Source organism: Neopsephotus bourkii, unplaced genomic scaffold (assembly GCF_033783945.1).
Source record: "Neopsephotus bourkii isolate Nb327-2 ecotype Australia unplaced genomic scaffold, CSIRO-AGI_Nbou_v1 NB_318, whole genome shotgun sequence".
NCBI classification, from domain to species: domain Eukaryota; kingdom Metazoa; phylum Chordata; class Aves; order Psittaciformes; family Psittacidae; genus Neopsephotus; species Neopsephotus bourkii.
Window position 1 is genome coordinate 3,590,147 of NW_026900826.1, and position 17,027 is coordinate 3,607,173.

A 17,027-nucleotide genomic window follows, 5' to 3' on the forward strand; every position below is an offset into this window, starting at 1 on the left:
TGGGTTTTGGCTTTCAGTATTTTATCAATTTTCTTTGCTTTGCAGAACACTGGGAGTGTTCAAAGAGAGGGAAAACACTGATCAAAGGGCAGACAATTCACATGGTACAAAACAAGCAAGCAAGCATTTCTTCCCTGTATTTTTTCCCCGACAACTGAACAGACATGCTGCTAACAGTCTTACAGATCATTTCTTTCAATATAGAGCCACGACAGAAGATTTTAACAACATGCCAGTAGCAAGCATAGAAGCTGAGGACTGTTGTTTTCCCTTCATGATACATGCGTGGAAACCAAACTAGTTCAAAGAGGTCCTTCTAGGCAGATGTATAGAGAAGGCCAAAATAAACAGCTAAACACTATAGCGCTTGCCAAGAGCAGAGTGTGTCATGCACTTTGGAAAGGAAAGAAGGATTCAAGCTGTATGTGAGAGTGGGCACGGGCAGGATGACAGATGATGCATTCAATTTAGAATTACCTTCTGTTGAATGTGCACAGCAAACCCAAAACACAGCGACAACAAAAAGAAACAAAAATCAGAAATGCAGTTCCACTACACTTACTAACCAAGAGGGACTGCTGGAAAATTAAAATGAAACTTTCTTCTGTTGAAAATATATTTTCTTCACAGTTCTTTTTTTTCCTCATACTAGTTTTGGTAAAATTTACCACTGGGGAAAACCATGTTGTTTCTTAGTGTTTAAACCGAACGGACCCAGCCTACTGAGCCTGTCCAAGCTGTTGCCATGCTCTTATGGCAGCTATGTCCCCATTGTACCTTACTCACTGCCTACATGCCCATAGCACTGCTGCACCTCCCTGCCAGCATCCCAAGGATGCCACCCACCTCCCCTACCAGCAAGTGACTGCAGTCAAACCACAACAACACTTTTCTCTGTGGAAATTTTGACGTGTTTTTTCATTATGTCTTAATCATTTAGCTTCATATATTGCTCATAATAGAAGCAAAGAGGAAAGTGCTGGCTTTCCTGATGGAATAGAATAATTTTAAACAGCCTGTCCTTCATACCCAGCTTCCTGGGCCATTACAGCCAGCAAATTCCCAACAGCCATCACAGTACAATGTCAAGTTAATTGCCTTTACATTTCAGAAGAGCACAACTAGCATTTCTGCCATTAAGAAAAGCAGACAACACTACCGAAGGTCTGCTCTGTAACACTGCTTCATGCAGTATGTTTCTATTCAGATGTTATCTTCCCTTCATAGACGTGAAGAATGCAAGACTCCACAAATTCTGGTTTGTGTCCTTAGGGTCTATACATTTCATTCCTCTCTCACTTTGCTTCTGGAACAAAACTTGTTTCTCCTCCAGAAATTTTCTGCTCAATTGTCAGGACATTAAGTAAGGAGCTTCTGTCTTCATATTACAAAATTAAGGCTTAACTGTTAAGCCTTCTTATACTATTATAGTATATTAGTCCTTGATGCCTTAACAGAAAATATAGCAAGGTTTTGTGAAAAGTAAAAAAACAACCCAAAATGCCAAAAACCAACCACCAAAATAATCACCCCCCAAAACACCAAAAATCCTCGCCCAAACAAAAATAAACCCAAACCAACCACCCCCCCATCCCAAACAGTGAAACCAGTGGCTAAATATAGACTGATTTTACATGGAGAATATGAAGCTACAGCATTTTCTAAACTCATACAGATATTCAAGTAAAATACAAACCATGTTCAATTTCACTTGATCTGATACCATGGGGAAAGGTTTATTAGGTTTATAAGGGATTTTATATGACCCTTAGTTCAAGGATTTGTAACTGCAAAAGAAGGCAAAAAAATGCTTATACTAACCTTACTTGATTTTAGAACCTTAATTTGTTCTTCATAAACTGTGTCTTTATTCTTTTCCAAAAAGCCTTCGCACTGATATTCCACCTGAAATCCATCATTTTACAAAAAAAAAAAGTAAGTATTAAAAGTATTTAATAAGAAAATTTTGCATGGAATTCACCAGTTACAACATTCACGTTTAACAAAGATAATTCTTGTGGCTGTTATAAATACCAGCCCCCAAGTGCATCGTTGTTAAATACAGATTTTCTTCAAGGAGATTGTTTTCCAGTAAAAAGTAGAACATTAAAAGATATAGAGATAAATACTGTTACTGCATTATACTGTATATATTTCACTGCTGAGAGATGCTTTTGGTAAGACAGCATGATTGAACGGTTACTGTAAAGGTGAGGACTCAAACTGTGTCTCGAGCATCTCCTTCACTGAAGTTATCAAGGCTGCAAAACTGTGTGAAATCCAGATGCAACCGAGAACAAAGTATCTCACCTCGTTAGCTAAGAGGCAGCACGTGGATCTGCCTGCAGCTTATTATGAAAATGCCTCATTTGTACTCAGAAAGGCTATTTTTGCCAGAAGCAATAAAAAAGCCTGAGTGTTATGACAATAGATAACAATCCTCTATCACAAGGCCATGGAGTCTCCTGAACCAAAGAACAGCCAGAGCTTCAGATAAAAACCTGGTATTTATTTCACTGTCCTAATTCCAGGCTGAACAGAAACCAAAAACTATTGTCACAAGTCTATACCTCAGAATTCTCTATTAATTAAGTACACTAACCCTCATGAAGTGCCTCACGCTCAGTCTTCAATCTCGTATCAGCAGAAGTGCACACTATAAAACACATGAGCTGACCCTGACAGCAATTTTGGTCTTCAGAGCAGACTGACAGCATCAGCAGCCCCTCTTTCAGTACAGCCATTTATCAGTGCTCACACAGTGACAATATACCCTGAGGTGCAAACCATTTCAAACAATTCCTGGCAGGGGAAGGCAGCGGATCTCCCACGGTCTTTCCACAGCTAAATCCCACTCTGAACATAGCGTTAATGTTCTTACTGTGGGAAATAATGCCACGAGAGGGCAGCAGAATCTGCCTTCTCCCAGAGAAGACACCATCAAGGCTCAGTGGATGCCAACCTACCAGCTACAGCTTTGTTTTTTCCTTCAAGATGTCTGTATGCATTTACGTAAGCACACAGGAAAAGCATAAAAAGCTTAGCACAGACAGCCCATTAGAGCTTAGAGATTAGTCAACACCTGCTTGGAGCTACTTCTAGCTTTACTTGGCCCTCACTGCTCAAACTAGGAACAGGAAAGCCTTGTTTTCAAATACCAGAGTTTAGCCTAATGAACAATATATGAAATACTATTAAATCCTTCTTGTTCTCTCATCCACCAAATAAAAGAGAACTCATGAAAACAAACAGTTACAGAGATGTTCTTGCTGTTTTCATTAAGGTGACACTAGACACAACAAGAACAGGATCCCTCTCCTATGCACGAATTCCAGAACCTGGGAAAAATCAAGGGTTGGCCAATAAAGGCTTCCAAACCCCCATGTCACCATGTAGAGACCTACTGATAAGAATCCCTGAGTTTTCCAAACTTTTTCTTAGCAAAGCTGGTAACATTCTGAGGCAGCTTCTTTGTTTAACAGGACAACTAAACAGGATTTTAAATTGTATTTCAACCTGAGGAGTTGCTCAGTTTGATGATGCCCTGTGCAGCTGTACATGCATGCACTCCACAGAGGTACACCTCCCCTGGCTTCCTAGAAGTAGCTGTTCACTGACCAGCAGAGGCAAGGGTGGCAGCAGCACGATGCTCCAGCGATAAGAAGGGTGTGTTAGCCTCTTTCCTGTTTTTACATTAAAGTGGAAGCAAAACCATGTAATTTCATTGTTCTTTAGCTAAAACTGCAGTGAGATATATATAAAAATACACAAATGCTTTGTGTATTTCTATAGCATAAGTGGAATGGATACAATTATGCTGTGAATTGCAAATACCCAGACTGTCATGTTTTGAAAAAGGATGGTTCATGGTTATAGCATGTGACAGGAGTCAGGAGCTCTTGTTTGTGTTCCTGGCTCTGCACAAGCTCCCAGGTCAAGTTTCTTCTCCCGATCGGGTGTACAGGCAGGCACACATTCTGCAAAAGGCTGAGCAGAGCCAGGGATGCCGCTGTCCAGTTGCTGCCAGCAACAGCCACCCACCCCAGCATCCCCCCCCCTTGCACTACTCAGCAAGTCCTCACCTTGTCAGCGAAGTGCTTGATGATAAAAGCCTTATTTGACATACGTGGTTTTTCAAAGAGGGCACATTTATTCAAATGAGTATTGTACAGTTTCTGGGCCCAAGTGTCATCTGAGCCTTTTGGCATCTATGGAAGAGAACACACAGCCATTTAAAATGTCTTCAAAACTTTGCAGTCGCAAAAGAAACTAAGAAACTGTGAGACAACGCTTAGTGGTTTGCTTTCAAACTCCCAGCTCCTTGGATTTCCAGCACGGAAGCCACTAACCAGCTATGCACTTGCCTTTCTACCACTCTGGACTGAAGTAGCCAGCAGTTGGTGTAGTGGCTATGTGACACACTAGACACTAAGATTGCTTCCAGTGTCACACACTTGAGGGCAGGGATCCAAGAGGTATGTTATATCTGACTGAACAGCATCTTAGTGGGTCAGAACTCATCCACCACATGCAGAGATTTCTTGTAATGCTCTCTGATATACAAGGACCCTCAGCTAGGTTTCCACTGAAGCAGACACCACGCGCCATCCCCCGTACATGGCTTAGCATAATTACAACAAAGATAAAAGACAAAGGTGAGACATCAAGTGAGAGGTGATTTGGAGAAATCTGACAGGAACAAAGACTTGGGAAAGGGAGAGTTGCCAGAGTCAAATCAAAGGTCGGTCAGAGATCCAAATCCAGATACACGATGGAAAGGAGAGGAAAAAAAAAAGAGTAAAACCATTTTTTCTCCTCCAGTAATTGCCAATTCTGTTTGTTTGTTCTCCAAATCCTTTCAACAGCAGAGTGTCAAAATGATGGCTGTATACAGATGACTTTTCCCTGTGAGGCCCCACAAGCAGGACAGCTGATGACCTCTTTCTCTGTGAAAGCCCGTGTACACACACCTTACACTCCTCATCCAACAGATCCAGAATTCCCATTTTGGCCTCTATGAGGTTGATGCAAGGCTGATTGTCGTAGAAATCAATCAAGGTCCATGGTATTTGTTCCTTCATATATTCTTCTTGTTCTAGCTTAAAGACATGCTACAGGGCGAAAAGAAAACAGTTTTCTGTGAAATAACATGCAGAATAAATATATCGAACTCTCACTTGAATTCATCTTGACACATTAATCCAGGCTGTCAAGTAACACACTGGTTCAACTGAATAAACCCTTTAACAAGTAAGCGTATGAAAAATAAATTAACCTTTTTTCCTGGCCTAAAAACAACAGACTAAATTAAAGCAGCACTCATCTATACTCTTTGCAAATAAAGTCTGTTTTCTCTTATCTTTCCACTGCATTGCTCCACAATTATTATAAACTGCTTTATTAAAAAAAAAAACAAAACAAAACAGCACAAACCCCAGAAAAAGCCTTCAGTGAAGGAACAGCAACTTATAAAGCAGGATGTGCTGTGCATTTATGATTTCTGAAGTTATGAATACTGCTCTATTTCAAGCAAAACTTCACTATAAATACTTCTGCATTTCCTTGTAAAAGAACAGAGCTCCATTTTCTCTTAAATGGCTGACATACCGCACTAAAATATACTCTTCAGCAAAACCCTGCGAGAGTGACTCTAGGAGTATTAGCACAAGAAATCCTTCAAGCAAAATTCTGTGCAAGATTTACCTGGTGCAAAGATCAATCACAATGTAGTTTTATACTTATTCCAAAATATTATCACAAAAAACCTGCACAGCTGTAATGAAATGTGCATGGATGAATTAAAACTTCAGGAAACGAGAAGGTAAGAAGATACTAAACAGGCAAACTGTGGTCTTAAAAGAGCACAGGCACTCTTTTTAAACACAAAAAGACTGCTGACTCCAGTTATTTTAAATGATGTTTTACCTCCCATTTGAATTTTAAAGCACACTAACTCCTCCAGCAGGCAGAACAGAGCTCAGAGCATACCCCACCAAGCAGCAAAGAGCCATGCTGTGGGTTCAGGGCCCACCTTAAACACCAGGATTCATGGAGCTGGCCTCGGCTGCCTTGAGCTCGGTGCACAAGCCCACAAATGCCTCGCAGACAGCAGAGAACTACCCTGACAAAGCAGTTTCTCCCTTTTATTTCATTAGCTTAACACCATCCTTTCCAAAGCAGTGCTCCTTAACAGCGCCCGCGGGAGCCATTCCCACCCCAGTGCTTAATGGCTGAGTTACATGCCAAGTTAATTCCTGACTGGAAAGCCAAAGGTAGTGTTTCGCTGATGAATCATACCCAAGTCCTGACAGAAAACATAAAACCATTTCTTCACTGTAAAGGAATTAGCAATTACGTGGTGAAAAATGTCTTCAGATCCATTTTTCCTTATGGCTGTGTGTGGTGAGGCAGGGGAAGGGTGGCCAGGAAGGCTGTGGAGGCACGACTGGTGGCTGGGCAGTCCCTGAGCAGCCTGCCCTCAGCTGGGCTCAGGCCACCCCAGGCAGCACTTGAAAGTTTGCTGCCTGCCATCAGACACAGAGCTTTAGTTTAAAACAACTTCCACCCCATGTACCTGCACAGCAGCCCAATAGGTCCGTGCTCACTGCCACTGGGTTTGGTAGCTTGGTGGGGCATCAACACAAAAGCCCTGTTGCCCCATCCTTCATGAGGCACATGCAACAGTGTGAGAGGGAAGGGAACATGGAGATAATGATCTTCACTAAAGGACTGAACCCTTACAATTTGGACAGTGACCAGATTTTTGCCATAGAGCTGAGAAAACTCCAAGGTACCTTGCACTTAGCACCTACGACATCCTGCTTACAGAACTGAAGCCAGCCATTGCATGGAGAGTGCACGCTGGGATCTGGATAGCCCAGACCCTGCTCCAGCACCCAGCCTACTCCTTGACACACATCCCTAACACCAGGATGAACAACGGCATGAGGGAATCAGGTCCTGCGAGCACACACTGCCATGGAAGTATGCTCATAAAGAGAGTTCCAAGCTACTCCGGCACTGCAGCACAGCCTAGCAACAGACCTGACATAAATAACTTGCCTCATCGTTATGCAGGTAAGATATGTAATTACAAACGTCACAGGGCTGAGGAGAGAGAATGAATCGTGATCTCTCCGGAGGAGGCGAAGAGGCGCCTCCTGCACACGTCAGTCGCCAGCTCGTGGCTGAAAACCCTCAAAAAACAACTCCAGGAGAGGCAGCACGAGTGGCAGACTTCCAGCAGCGGAGCCCTGCTCTCTGCTGCCGGTGCACTGGCTCTTGCTGGAGGTGACAGAGACACTGCTAACTCCAACTTCATCCACATGGTGCTCTCATTGACAGGCAATCTCAGGGCTTAATTGCCAAGCACTGCTTGTGTCTTATAATTGTTAGTGTGATTGGAATTTCAAATACTCCCAGAGCAGCAGTTAGTCATAAAATCTATTTCTAGGAGATAGTCGATCTCTCTCCATCCCCCAAAGCCCACGGCCAGGACAGCTGGTTAATAGACTGAAGGAATTCATTGTAACCACTGGGGACCCAATTAGCAGAATGGGCTTGGGTGAGGGGAAAGGGAAGAGGAAATGCCAGCCATTTCCTACTTACCATATTGAACTGCTGCTGCAGTTTTTCATTGGCATAGTTGATACAGAACTGTTCAAAGCTGTTGATTTCGAATGTCTCAAATCTAAAATATGCAGATACTCAAAATTACTAGTGCAGTGAAAAAGACAAATTAAATGACTGCATAATTTTAAATTCCCTCCCTCTAGTCAAATTCACTGCATTATTCCAGACACAAACTGCAGTTAAGCAACAACACACACAGGGAAATGGCAAAATCCAGTACATGGGCAATTCAGTGATGCTGCCTCTTTAGGCAGGGATGAGGAACGCAGGGAAAGCACTGATGCTCTTGGAGAGCATGTTATCTTTGTCCTCTCTAGAACTGCCACCTGGAGGAACCAGGAGATTGCTGTTTCCTTGTAAGCTTCCCCATTGCAATACATAAAGGAACTACCAACAGCAAAAATCTGAAATCCCACTATAAATGTCAAACATGAAAGCCAAGACAAAGATCTTCGTTAGCATGTCAAAATTAAACACCTACTTCCTTCAGCTGGAACAGGCAAGCTGCTAAGGGCTTGGGGTTTTTTGTGTAATCCACGCAACACCACATGGTAAAGACAAAGATGTTTTCCAGTAAGGTAATTATGTAAAAGATGTCATATCACTGACAGAAAGACTCACCCATAAATGTCCAACACTCCAATGAAAGAATGCTGTTTTACAGTAGCGTGAAGGGCTTTGTTCACATGATCTACAATCCAGTTAAAGAGATTAGCATAGATATGTTTGGCAAGTGCATCTCTGGCATTGATGGCATGAAGTTTAGAAATTGGCTTGATGTAGGTTTCGGTGGCAGTTGCAAGCTTCCTATGGCAAAGCCAGTGGGCCATCTCTTCATACTCCACACCCATGAGATCACAGAAGATGGTGAGGGGTTCATGCTTGGGCTAACAAAAACAATCTGGTTAGGTATTGAAGCAGTATCACCAATAACACACATGCCATCATGCAATCAGAACTGCCTGCAGTGATTCAACAATAAGCAGCAACAGCACCAAGCTTTCTGCCCACTCACCACATTCACATCACTGCAGTAAATTAGTGATTCAGTTTCCCCAAATGCATTTTACTATACTTGTGTTCACCAAAAAGCCCCACACAGGGAACCTGCAACCTTCACAAACATGAACCACCTAGTTTCACAGGGATGGCCTTCGTATTTTGAACTCTTGTAACTGCCTCAGTTTTGAATGAAGAAGCTAGAGAAATGCAGAGGACATCAGCTGTGTGCTGGGGACAGACTGGACTACAGCTCCTGAGTGGTGCTCTCATCTGCTTATATACACTCACAGAAGGGCACAAAGTGATGGGCAATAATGGGGCATGACAGCCCAAGCCAAGATCAAAGAGGATTAAGTGTGGGAGGACTTCGGTGCTCCGGTCTCAGTATTTAACACAGTATTTCCTCAGTGAATTCTGGTGACAAACATTAAGAGATTGGAGCACACAAATTATGTTCTCTAACTCTCAGACTGGACTGTACAAGTGAAAAAACTGACCTCTGTTTAACCAGGCAAAATCAATTAGCAAGGCAGTGCAAGGCATTTATCACTCAATGAGTTAAGATACTACATCTTGTGACTAACAGGCAAACCGATACATAGAAATCAAATAGGACAGACAGGTCTTTCCTCATAAGGAACTCCCCTTATACTACTTCCTCATCACGTTCATTTTGCACTCCGTGGCTCAACAGCAAACTGACAAGCAGCATCTTGACAAAGACAGGTTACAGGGGACTGTTACTACATGCCCAATAGCTTCAGGGTACATCAGCTTTATCTTTCTGTTTCCATGTCCTGACTTCTCTGGGGCTTCTTCCAGTCCTTATAGCATACAGATCCCATGGTAGTGCTGTTACACCTCCAAAATCCAATTAACTGAGCATGCTTTCTTTCAGTTTAGCCATACCACTTGAACTGGCTCAGAAGACAATAAGGTAATAATAATAATGAACACTGCACAAAAGAGTGTCACATTAGGGTTACTCAAACTGGCATTAAACAGATTCATTCACAAAGCACTACGTGGAGCCCACCGGTGAGCTCCCTGAAGCACCATACCAGCACTTCTGAAGCAGACCTGTCTGCATGGCAACAGAACTCTGCAGTGGCATGGCTATTGCCAGAGAACAGCTTGGCTCAGGTAGCAGATGCCATTGAGCAGACATTCACTGCCACCTGCTAGATGTTTACCACCTCAGGATAGGATTGCACAGGAACTTGCAGCTTTGTACTAGCTCATTCAGTGGGATTCCTGCATTGGAGATACTCATTACAACACAGGCTAGCTCATGTTGTCCTGGGGCTCATCAACTTTCTACTTGTGATCATTAAATGATGCTTTCTTTGTAGTGAAAACCTCTTTAAGACACACCAAAGAGCCAGACTACCGCTGCAGTTTCACAGCGGTTATTCATTAGACCCCATGGGCAGACAGTGTCAGAGGAACACTGATAGTCTGTGGCCTGTCGTCTCAGGAAACTGCTACTGCAGGCTCTTGAGAAAGCAACTGATCGTAAAATGAGGACAAAACCCTGCAACTGTTGCTACTGTTTGAAGAGAGAGAAAGATGAAGGCTGTGTAGTCCAGCAGTGGACATTCAAGGAAAGGCAAAAGGAGAAACTGGTCACTTGTGAATCCAAGGAAGAGAGGAGTGACAAGCCAGATCTTTTTTGCTTCTCATCCCCAGAACACAGCCTTCAGTAAGAAGCCACTGAATGAGGAGGCTTTTTTCCAGATCAGATTATGCAGTCCTCATTGCTGACCTCCACAAAGGTAAACAAGGACTGATAACCCACAACACTTAGATGAGCCACATGAATTGCACCTGTATAGCCCATGCTTATGTCTGGATAGGTATCCTTTGGACTTTGTGAAACATCCTGCTAAGCATTTACTGTGGGCAGGAAATGCACTCATGTAGGAATATAAAGATCTAGACACCTGCCTGGGACTTCAAAGCTATCCTGTCTTTTTTAGGTCAGATCGATCACAGTTTTGAAACAAAATTAAGGCCGCCACTGCTATAATACAGTGAGAACTGTCTAAAGCCTCTAAACTGAGAAGAGTTGAATCCATCCGCAAAAAGAACTGTGAAAATAGTAACAAATAGAAATAAACACATTGCTTGTGGTTTTATATTGTTCCTCTTTCAGAAGAGGTCCCTGCAAACAAGCAGAAGGCACAAGTGTCAGAGTAGAAACTATACCCTTTCAGCTCATCTACTACTCACAGGAATAACACAGCTGTCAGAATCCCGAGACGCAAACTCCACGTTGCCCAAGTGAAGGATGCCAGCAAGGATTCGAAAAATCCCCATCTGGTAAGAATCACTAATGCCTGAAAAATGATGAACAAAATGTTTTGAATAGAGAGAGAAATCCAGAACCACAACGTGCAGTTGCTCAAAGATTTTATCAACAAAAAAAATCAGTGACCACTATGTTTTTTTCAGAGGCTTCGACACTGGACAGTACTGCCTGGCTCCACTGCTATTAAAAACATTTTACAAACAGATACAAAAAACCTTCCCAAAACACCCCCTCCCCTCTGCACCCCAAAAACCCCCGTTTAAACAAACTATTTAATTTCCTGTTTCAAAGTGCTTTGTCAGTGACCTCCGATGCTGCATATGCTACACCAAGGAAATCCAGTATTTATGTTCCTGTAACGTGTGCTCCTCCTACACTAGATATGTGATTCCATGGCAATTTAAACACCTTCTTAATGCAATAAAAGCATCTCAGTCCTAAAGTTTTTCGAACCCCCCTGCTCTTAAATGCAACAGATTTTAACCAAATATAGCAAACAATGCAGAAAACACCTGCTAGCATATGGGATTTGGGATACAACTGTGTTGCACAAATTACCTAGCAGAGTGCAGGCCTGCCTGGTGTTTACCATTTCCTTAGCATCATCAACACCATCTATCACAGGGCTTCCACCTTGCTTCGTGTAGTGAAAGTAATTTGCATTCCCTGCAAGAGAAAAACCAAATCTTTTACACACACGGATGCAGAAATTCACAGCACATCTGTAAAGCTGTGTAATGATCAAGTTACTCTTGGCAGAATCCATTATTTGAAATATGTCATTATATATTTGCCTTCTGGCTTACAGGACTGACTTATTCTGGAGAAGAATTTCTTTCAGTACCTGATTCCTACAATAGGGCCTCAAGCATATTTTCTACCTAATCTTAGTTCAGACTTCCACACCTGTGGAGCAATCAACTTTAGAAGCAATTATTATTCAAGTATGAGCTAGCCACCCAAGTGGTAGGTACAGAGTTGACAGCAGCACTCTGGAATTATGTGGCAGATACTCTTATGTTATTTTTACATCATTTTAATAACTATTTTGCCCATTTTCTTCCCATTTCTAATTTATGGTCTGGTTTAGTCTTACGTATCTGTGATCTGTTCTGGCTGAGAAGTCGTGGTTGGAGAACTGAATATTTCATACCACTCTGGGGAGAGCACTGGGCTTCACTGGGAGAGCACTAGCTCTCCTGGGTACTGTGTAAATTCCTATGGTTTCAATGACCATGCTTCCAGCTGCAGTAACAGACTCCTTTTCTTCTGATCTGCTAAGGTTTCAAGAACACTGAAAGAGGAGTCTGCTAAATGGCTTCTTTAGTTATAATTACATCGGTTCCTTTCTTTCTTGTGTCAGCAGATGTGAATCCTAAATGTGCCAGGATGGTGCAAAAGAGCAGAGAAACACTTTAAAACCAGAACGATATTTCAGCAATTAGCACTGACAGGCTGTGCAGTTTGCCCACTCTTAAAAAAAAAAACCCTCTTACAAATACACAAGAAGCAGTGAAATTTAGACTGAACTTGAAAAACTAGGAGGTGATTGCCTGGCCCAAGGTCATGGTCATGCTCCTCCTTTACAGAGCACCAGCTCCTGTGAAATGAGAAACCTTTCCTTTGTCAACATTTTGACTTCAGAAACGAAGAATTTCACTTATCAATTTTGTGATAAAGCAATTGTTGGTAACAGCCCAAGTGAAAGAATGCAGATGGAAAATAAGCTTTTCAGGTGCTTATAAGATAAATGGTAAAATTTTCTGGTAGCTGGAGCCATGGAAAAAAGGTTTTAAAGGACCAAGAGAAGAGAATTTCACCCTCGCTACTGGAAAGCTATGCGGTAATCTAGGACATAATAAATCCTAGTAATTACAACTGCAGTGTGTTAAAATATACTGACTAAACAAATTCATTACTTTTGTTTTATCTAAACCCCACAAAGACTGCAATCTGCCATTTTAGTTATTTTCAATGTATTTTAGTATTTGAAGGTTTATAAGCTTAGAATTCAAAAGCCAGCAATTCTTCTTTCAGTTCTATGGCTCAAAAAGCTCAGAGACGCTGCTTTCTACCTACAATTGCACAACACAATGAATAATAATGTCATACCTAATCGTAGAGTTTTAAACTCAGGTAATGCTGCAGAGGCACAAAGTTGGTAAAAGATGTGGTAATTTCTTTCCTCTTCTGCCTTTAAAAAGAAAGGTATTTATTATTTTTCACAACTTAACAAATGCCAGAAACATCCATAAATAGAAAAGAATTACTACATTTAATGCTTTCTCTAGCACTAAATCCATCTCTTCTTCCAAGTAGGAAGTGATGGGACAAGAGGAAACAGGCTCAATTTGTGCCAGAGGAGGTTCAGATTTGATATTAGGAAAAATTTCTTCAATAAAAGGTTTGTCAGGCATTGGAACAGGCTGCCCAGGGTAATGGTTGGGTCACCATCCCTGGAGGTACTTAAAAGATGTGTAGATGTGGCACTTAGGGACATGGTTTAGTGGTGGACTTGGCAGTGACGGTTAATAGCTGGGCTTGCTGATCTTTAAGGTCTTTTCCAACCTAAATGATCTATGATTCGACAATTAAGAGCATGGAGGCCACATGGAAAAAGGACAGATAAATCAGCACCTATCATTTCCTTCTTGATTAATCCATTTTCAACAGCAAGAGGCATGCAGACATTTTCATTTCAAAAAAATGTATGATTTTGCTTTCCAGAAGTGTGGATTACTATTAAATATAGATCAGGGTTCTATGGCTGGGTAAATGATCATACTTAAAAGCTTTTCATTTTCCAAAAATAACTAACACCATTCACCTCAGCATTTATAGTAGGCTGGTGAAGGCAGTACCTTCCTTGCCAAGGCAAGGCTGGAATTTTCAAACGGAGGACAAACACAGCTCAGAAGGTTATGACTCAAGACCAACACCATCATTGTGAATTTAAGCACTCTCAGTTTCATAATTTCAAACCCAAAAAAAAACCCCAAACTCTCTTCCAACCGAACAACGTGCAGGAAGTCTCTTGTTCTTTACATTTACAACAGTATTTCATGTAAGACCCCTACAAAATGCAAATTGTAACTATTTAGGTTTATACCTTTAGGCAGCCATTCAAGGATAAGTCCATTTTTACTGAGCTCTAGACTGTAAGGTAGGCAAAGATGGAGAGAAGTGATGGCAACTGAGACTTATTCGTAATTACTGTGATAGCACTGGGTTTTAAAAAGGGGTTGAAAGTGAGCTAAGGTGTCAACTTTACAACCACAACAGAGAGCTCTTCTTGAGTATGAGTGCTTTCTGCTAGGTTTTGTGGCCATACTCTGTATTACTACGGTAAGCACAAACTCACACCTAGTAGTGCACTGAGAGTATTTCATGTTCAAATACACAGCCTTTTTAATACACATTTTATCACTACAAATAACGCCTATAATGAAGGGCTGACTTGGTTTTCCTTTTCTCCTCCCTCCCAACATGTGCTATATTACAAATACACTACTACAGGCAGCTCTTAGGAGAGATAACTAATATTGCAACAGCATTTTTGCGAATAGTCACACAAACATACAGTAAGAAGATTGTATCAGTATTACCTGAAACACCACTCTTGATTTTTCCAAGAGGTAAGTTCTCATGTTAGCACCAATGATTCGATACCTCTTATCAAAACCAATTTCAATGTATTTCCCAAAACGACTGCTGTTGTCATTCCTCGTAGTTTTGGCATTTCCGATAGACTGAAAAATGGAAATACTGTAAGGGTTAAACAGCTTTTAGAAATTATCAACTCTATTTAATCATCTACTTGGCTCATAAACATTTAACAACATTAGTTTTGCCCTGGTTTCAAAATAATCAAGAATTGTATAAGGAACAATCTCTGCCTGGTCACCAAGTCACATCAGAATATGGTTTTCAGTAACGCAGTATCAGGAGCTGATCTTCCTAGCAACAATTTCACTTTCACATAGCCTAAGTTTCAATCTAAAAATTCTTCATTGCTCTCTGAAGTCTTAAAAGAATTAAAGAGTCTGACAGAATGCTCACCTACACCCAGATTCCTTCTACGGACTTAATAAAATTACAACAATTATTTCACACTGTATATATCCCTACATGTATGTGTACAGATATATGTATAGATCTTGCATCCTCTGTAAGTCTACCTATCATAAACCCATAGTCCAGCGAACAGCCCCTGTATCCTGTCTGGCTAACAGTTTATTACTATTATTACTCTGTAACAAACCACATTTCCAAACTATTTCTGCAAACATATCATTACAAAATATTTACTTGTGTATCTAAATATAATCTAAAAATGAATATTTACAGACTTAATTCCCCTGAAACTGGATCCCTTCCATAGCAGCTCTGTTACTGACTCTGTGGAGACAGTCTTCAATGCTGCCCTGCATGCCTAAGTTTCTTAGAGTGATTCAATACAGCTTCATATGCAATAAACTAAATTTCATCTATTTCTTTTCTGGCATGTGGTCTTGGAATGATGACTGTGGTTCCTAAACAGTCTTGGTGCAACTCTGCCTTACCTCACCGGTGTTGGGACATTAGGTACCAGCTGGATATATCAGAATCAAGGCATGCAAATCACAACACGCTGAACTCCAAAGAATAGCATTTTCTCTTCTCTATTATATTGTGGTTTAGACATCATATAACAACTGACCTTCCAAAAAAACCCTAAAGATATCTCTGTATTAAAACTAATGGTATTTGGAATAATTCAGATATAGCACACTGCCTATTATCATATGCCACTGAGTGTATGTTATCAAGCACCTAACTCTGAAGTGCACCCCAACTAAAGAACAGAGTTGTAACTATGTCCTGGTTCCCTTGTTCATGTAGCCATCCATAGGAACTCTGTACCGAAATAAAACTTCAGGAAACCAAATGAGAGCAAATAGCAATGCCAGGTATCAGTATTCCAAATCTGTGGAATCCAGTATTCCAGGGTTGCGAATCAGTAAGGGCTAGTTGGGTATAGCACAGGTAGCAGGGATTATACTCTCCGAACCTCCATTACAAAAGCAGCACCACACGTGCCTGACCAACCAGATGTCAAAGTGGGTATCAGATGAACAGCTGCTATAAAAGAACAAGAAATTGCATTTCTGAAGTCCTAAGAAACACTAAATTCATTCAAACTGAATGTACTCAGGCTGCATTTCTTGTGGTTTAAAATTATTGCTACTGTGGATCTGTTTTGGTGGTGGTGGTGGCAGCAATATTACAGTATTTTCAGAAACCAATCATTCCTTTGGAAGATATTATAGAAACAGTCTTTGATATTACAAGATTGTTTAGCAGCATATGTACTAAGTTGTACAATTCACATAGCTACAAACAACGAGAGGCAGGAAATTACACATAAAGATGTGTTTCAAGACCTGACAATTTCTGTATCTGCAACAGGAAAACTGTATATAGCTACTGATTTAAACTACTTATTCAAATGTTGCTAGAAAGGTATAGTGGTCACTTGATATTACAGAGTATTTAGTTGGCACAGACAAGGTGAAATTACAACGTTAATGATGGAAGCTCATAAAATGATGAAGTTGCTCAAACAGGAATTAAAAAAATGAAATTACCGTCTGCTCCTAAGATTTCACAATCCGCAGATGAGGAGTTGCTGTTTCTATAATGAATTACTCATTTTCTTCCTAATCTACAGGGGTTAATTTGTGTTTCTGCTGATTTATCAACTGAAGAGTTCAAAACACTAATTTTGCTATCCTAGAATGTGCCTCAACACCTGATTTCATAACAGTCTAATGCTTATTTAGAGTTCAAGTGCTGAAGTTAAAAGGATTACTTTCATCCAGTCATAGCAATGTGGAAAGTAACTGGAATTTTAGGTATACCCAGGTTCATGAAATTGTTGTTATCCCTAGAAAATAAAAATAAAGCACCACCACTGGTGTTAAGTGGCTAAAAAAGGTATGGATGGAAAGTTCATTTCTAGCCCTCAGTTTAGAGTTCCTTGCTCTGGAAATTAAATCAGACAATTAGTGGTGAGCTGCTGACCACAGACTGGGAGGTGCAG

The 17,027-nt window shown here is 41.0% G+C and overlaps 1 protein-coding gene across 1 annotated transcript in view; it reads right to left on the reverse strand.

The window, feature by feature from the left end:
• The window catches only part of MYO5A (myosin VA), a 101,721-nt gene that overhangs the window by 41,557 nt on the left and 43,137 nt on the right, over positions 1-17,027 (reverse strand). The window contains exons 6-14 of the mRNA XM_061347424.1: positions 14,551-14,694; positions 13,058-13,139; positions 11,504-11,611; positions 10,867-10,973; positions 8,254-8,519; positions 7,609-7,690; positions 4,971-5,111; positions 4,083-4,208; positions 1,822-1,905 (exon numbers count right to left, since the gene is read on the reverse strand). Coding sequence (XP_061203408.1) covers positions 1,822-1,905; positions 4,083-4,208; positions 4,971-5,111; positions 7,609-7,690; positions 8,254-8,519; positions 10,867-10,973; positions 11,504-11,611; positions 13,058-13,139; positions 14,551-14,694 — 1,140 coding nt within the window. The remainder of the gene's footprint in view (positions 1-1,821; positions 1,906-4,082; positions 4,209-4,970; positions 5,112-7,608; positions 7,691-8,253; positions 8,520-10,866; positions 10,974-11,503; positions 11,612-13,057; positions 13,140-14,550; positions 14,695-17,027) is intronic.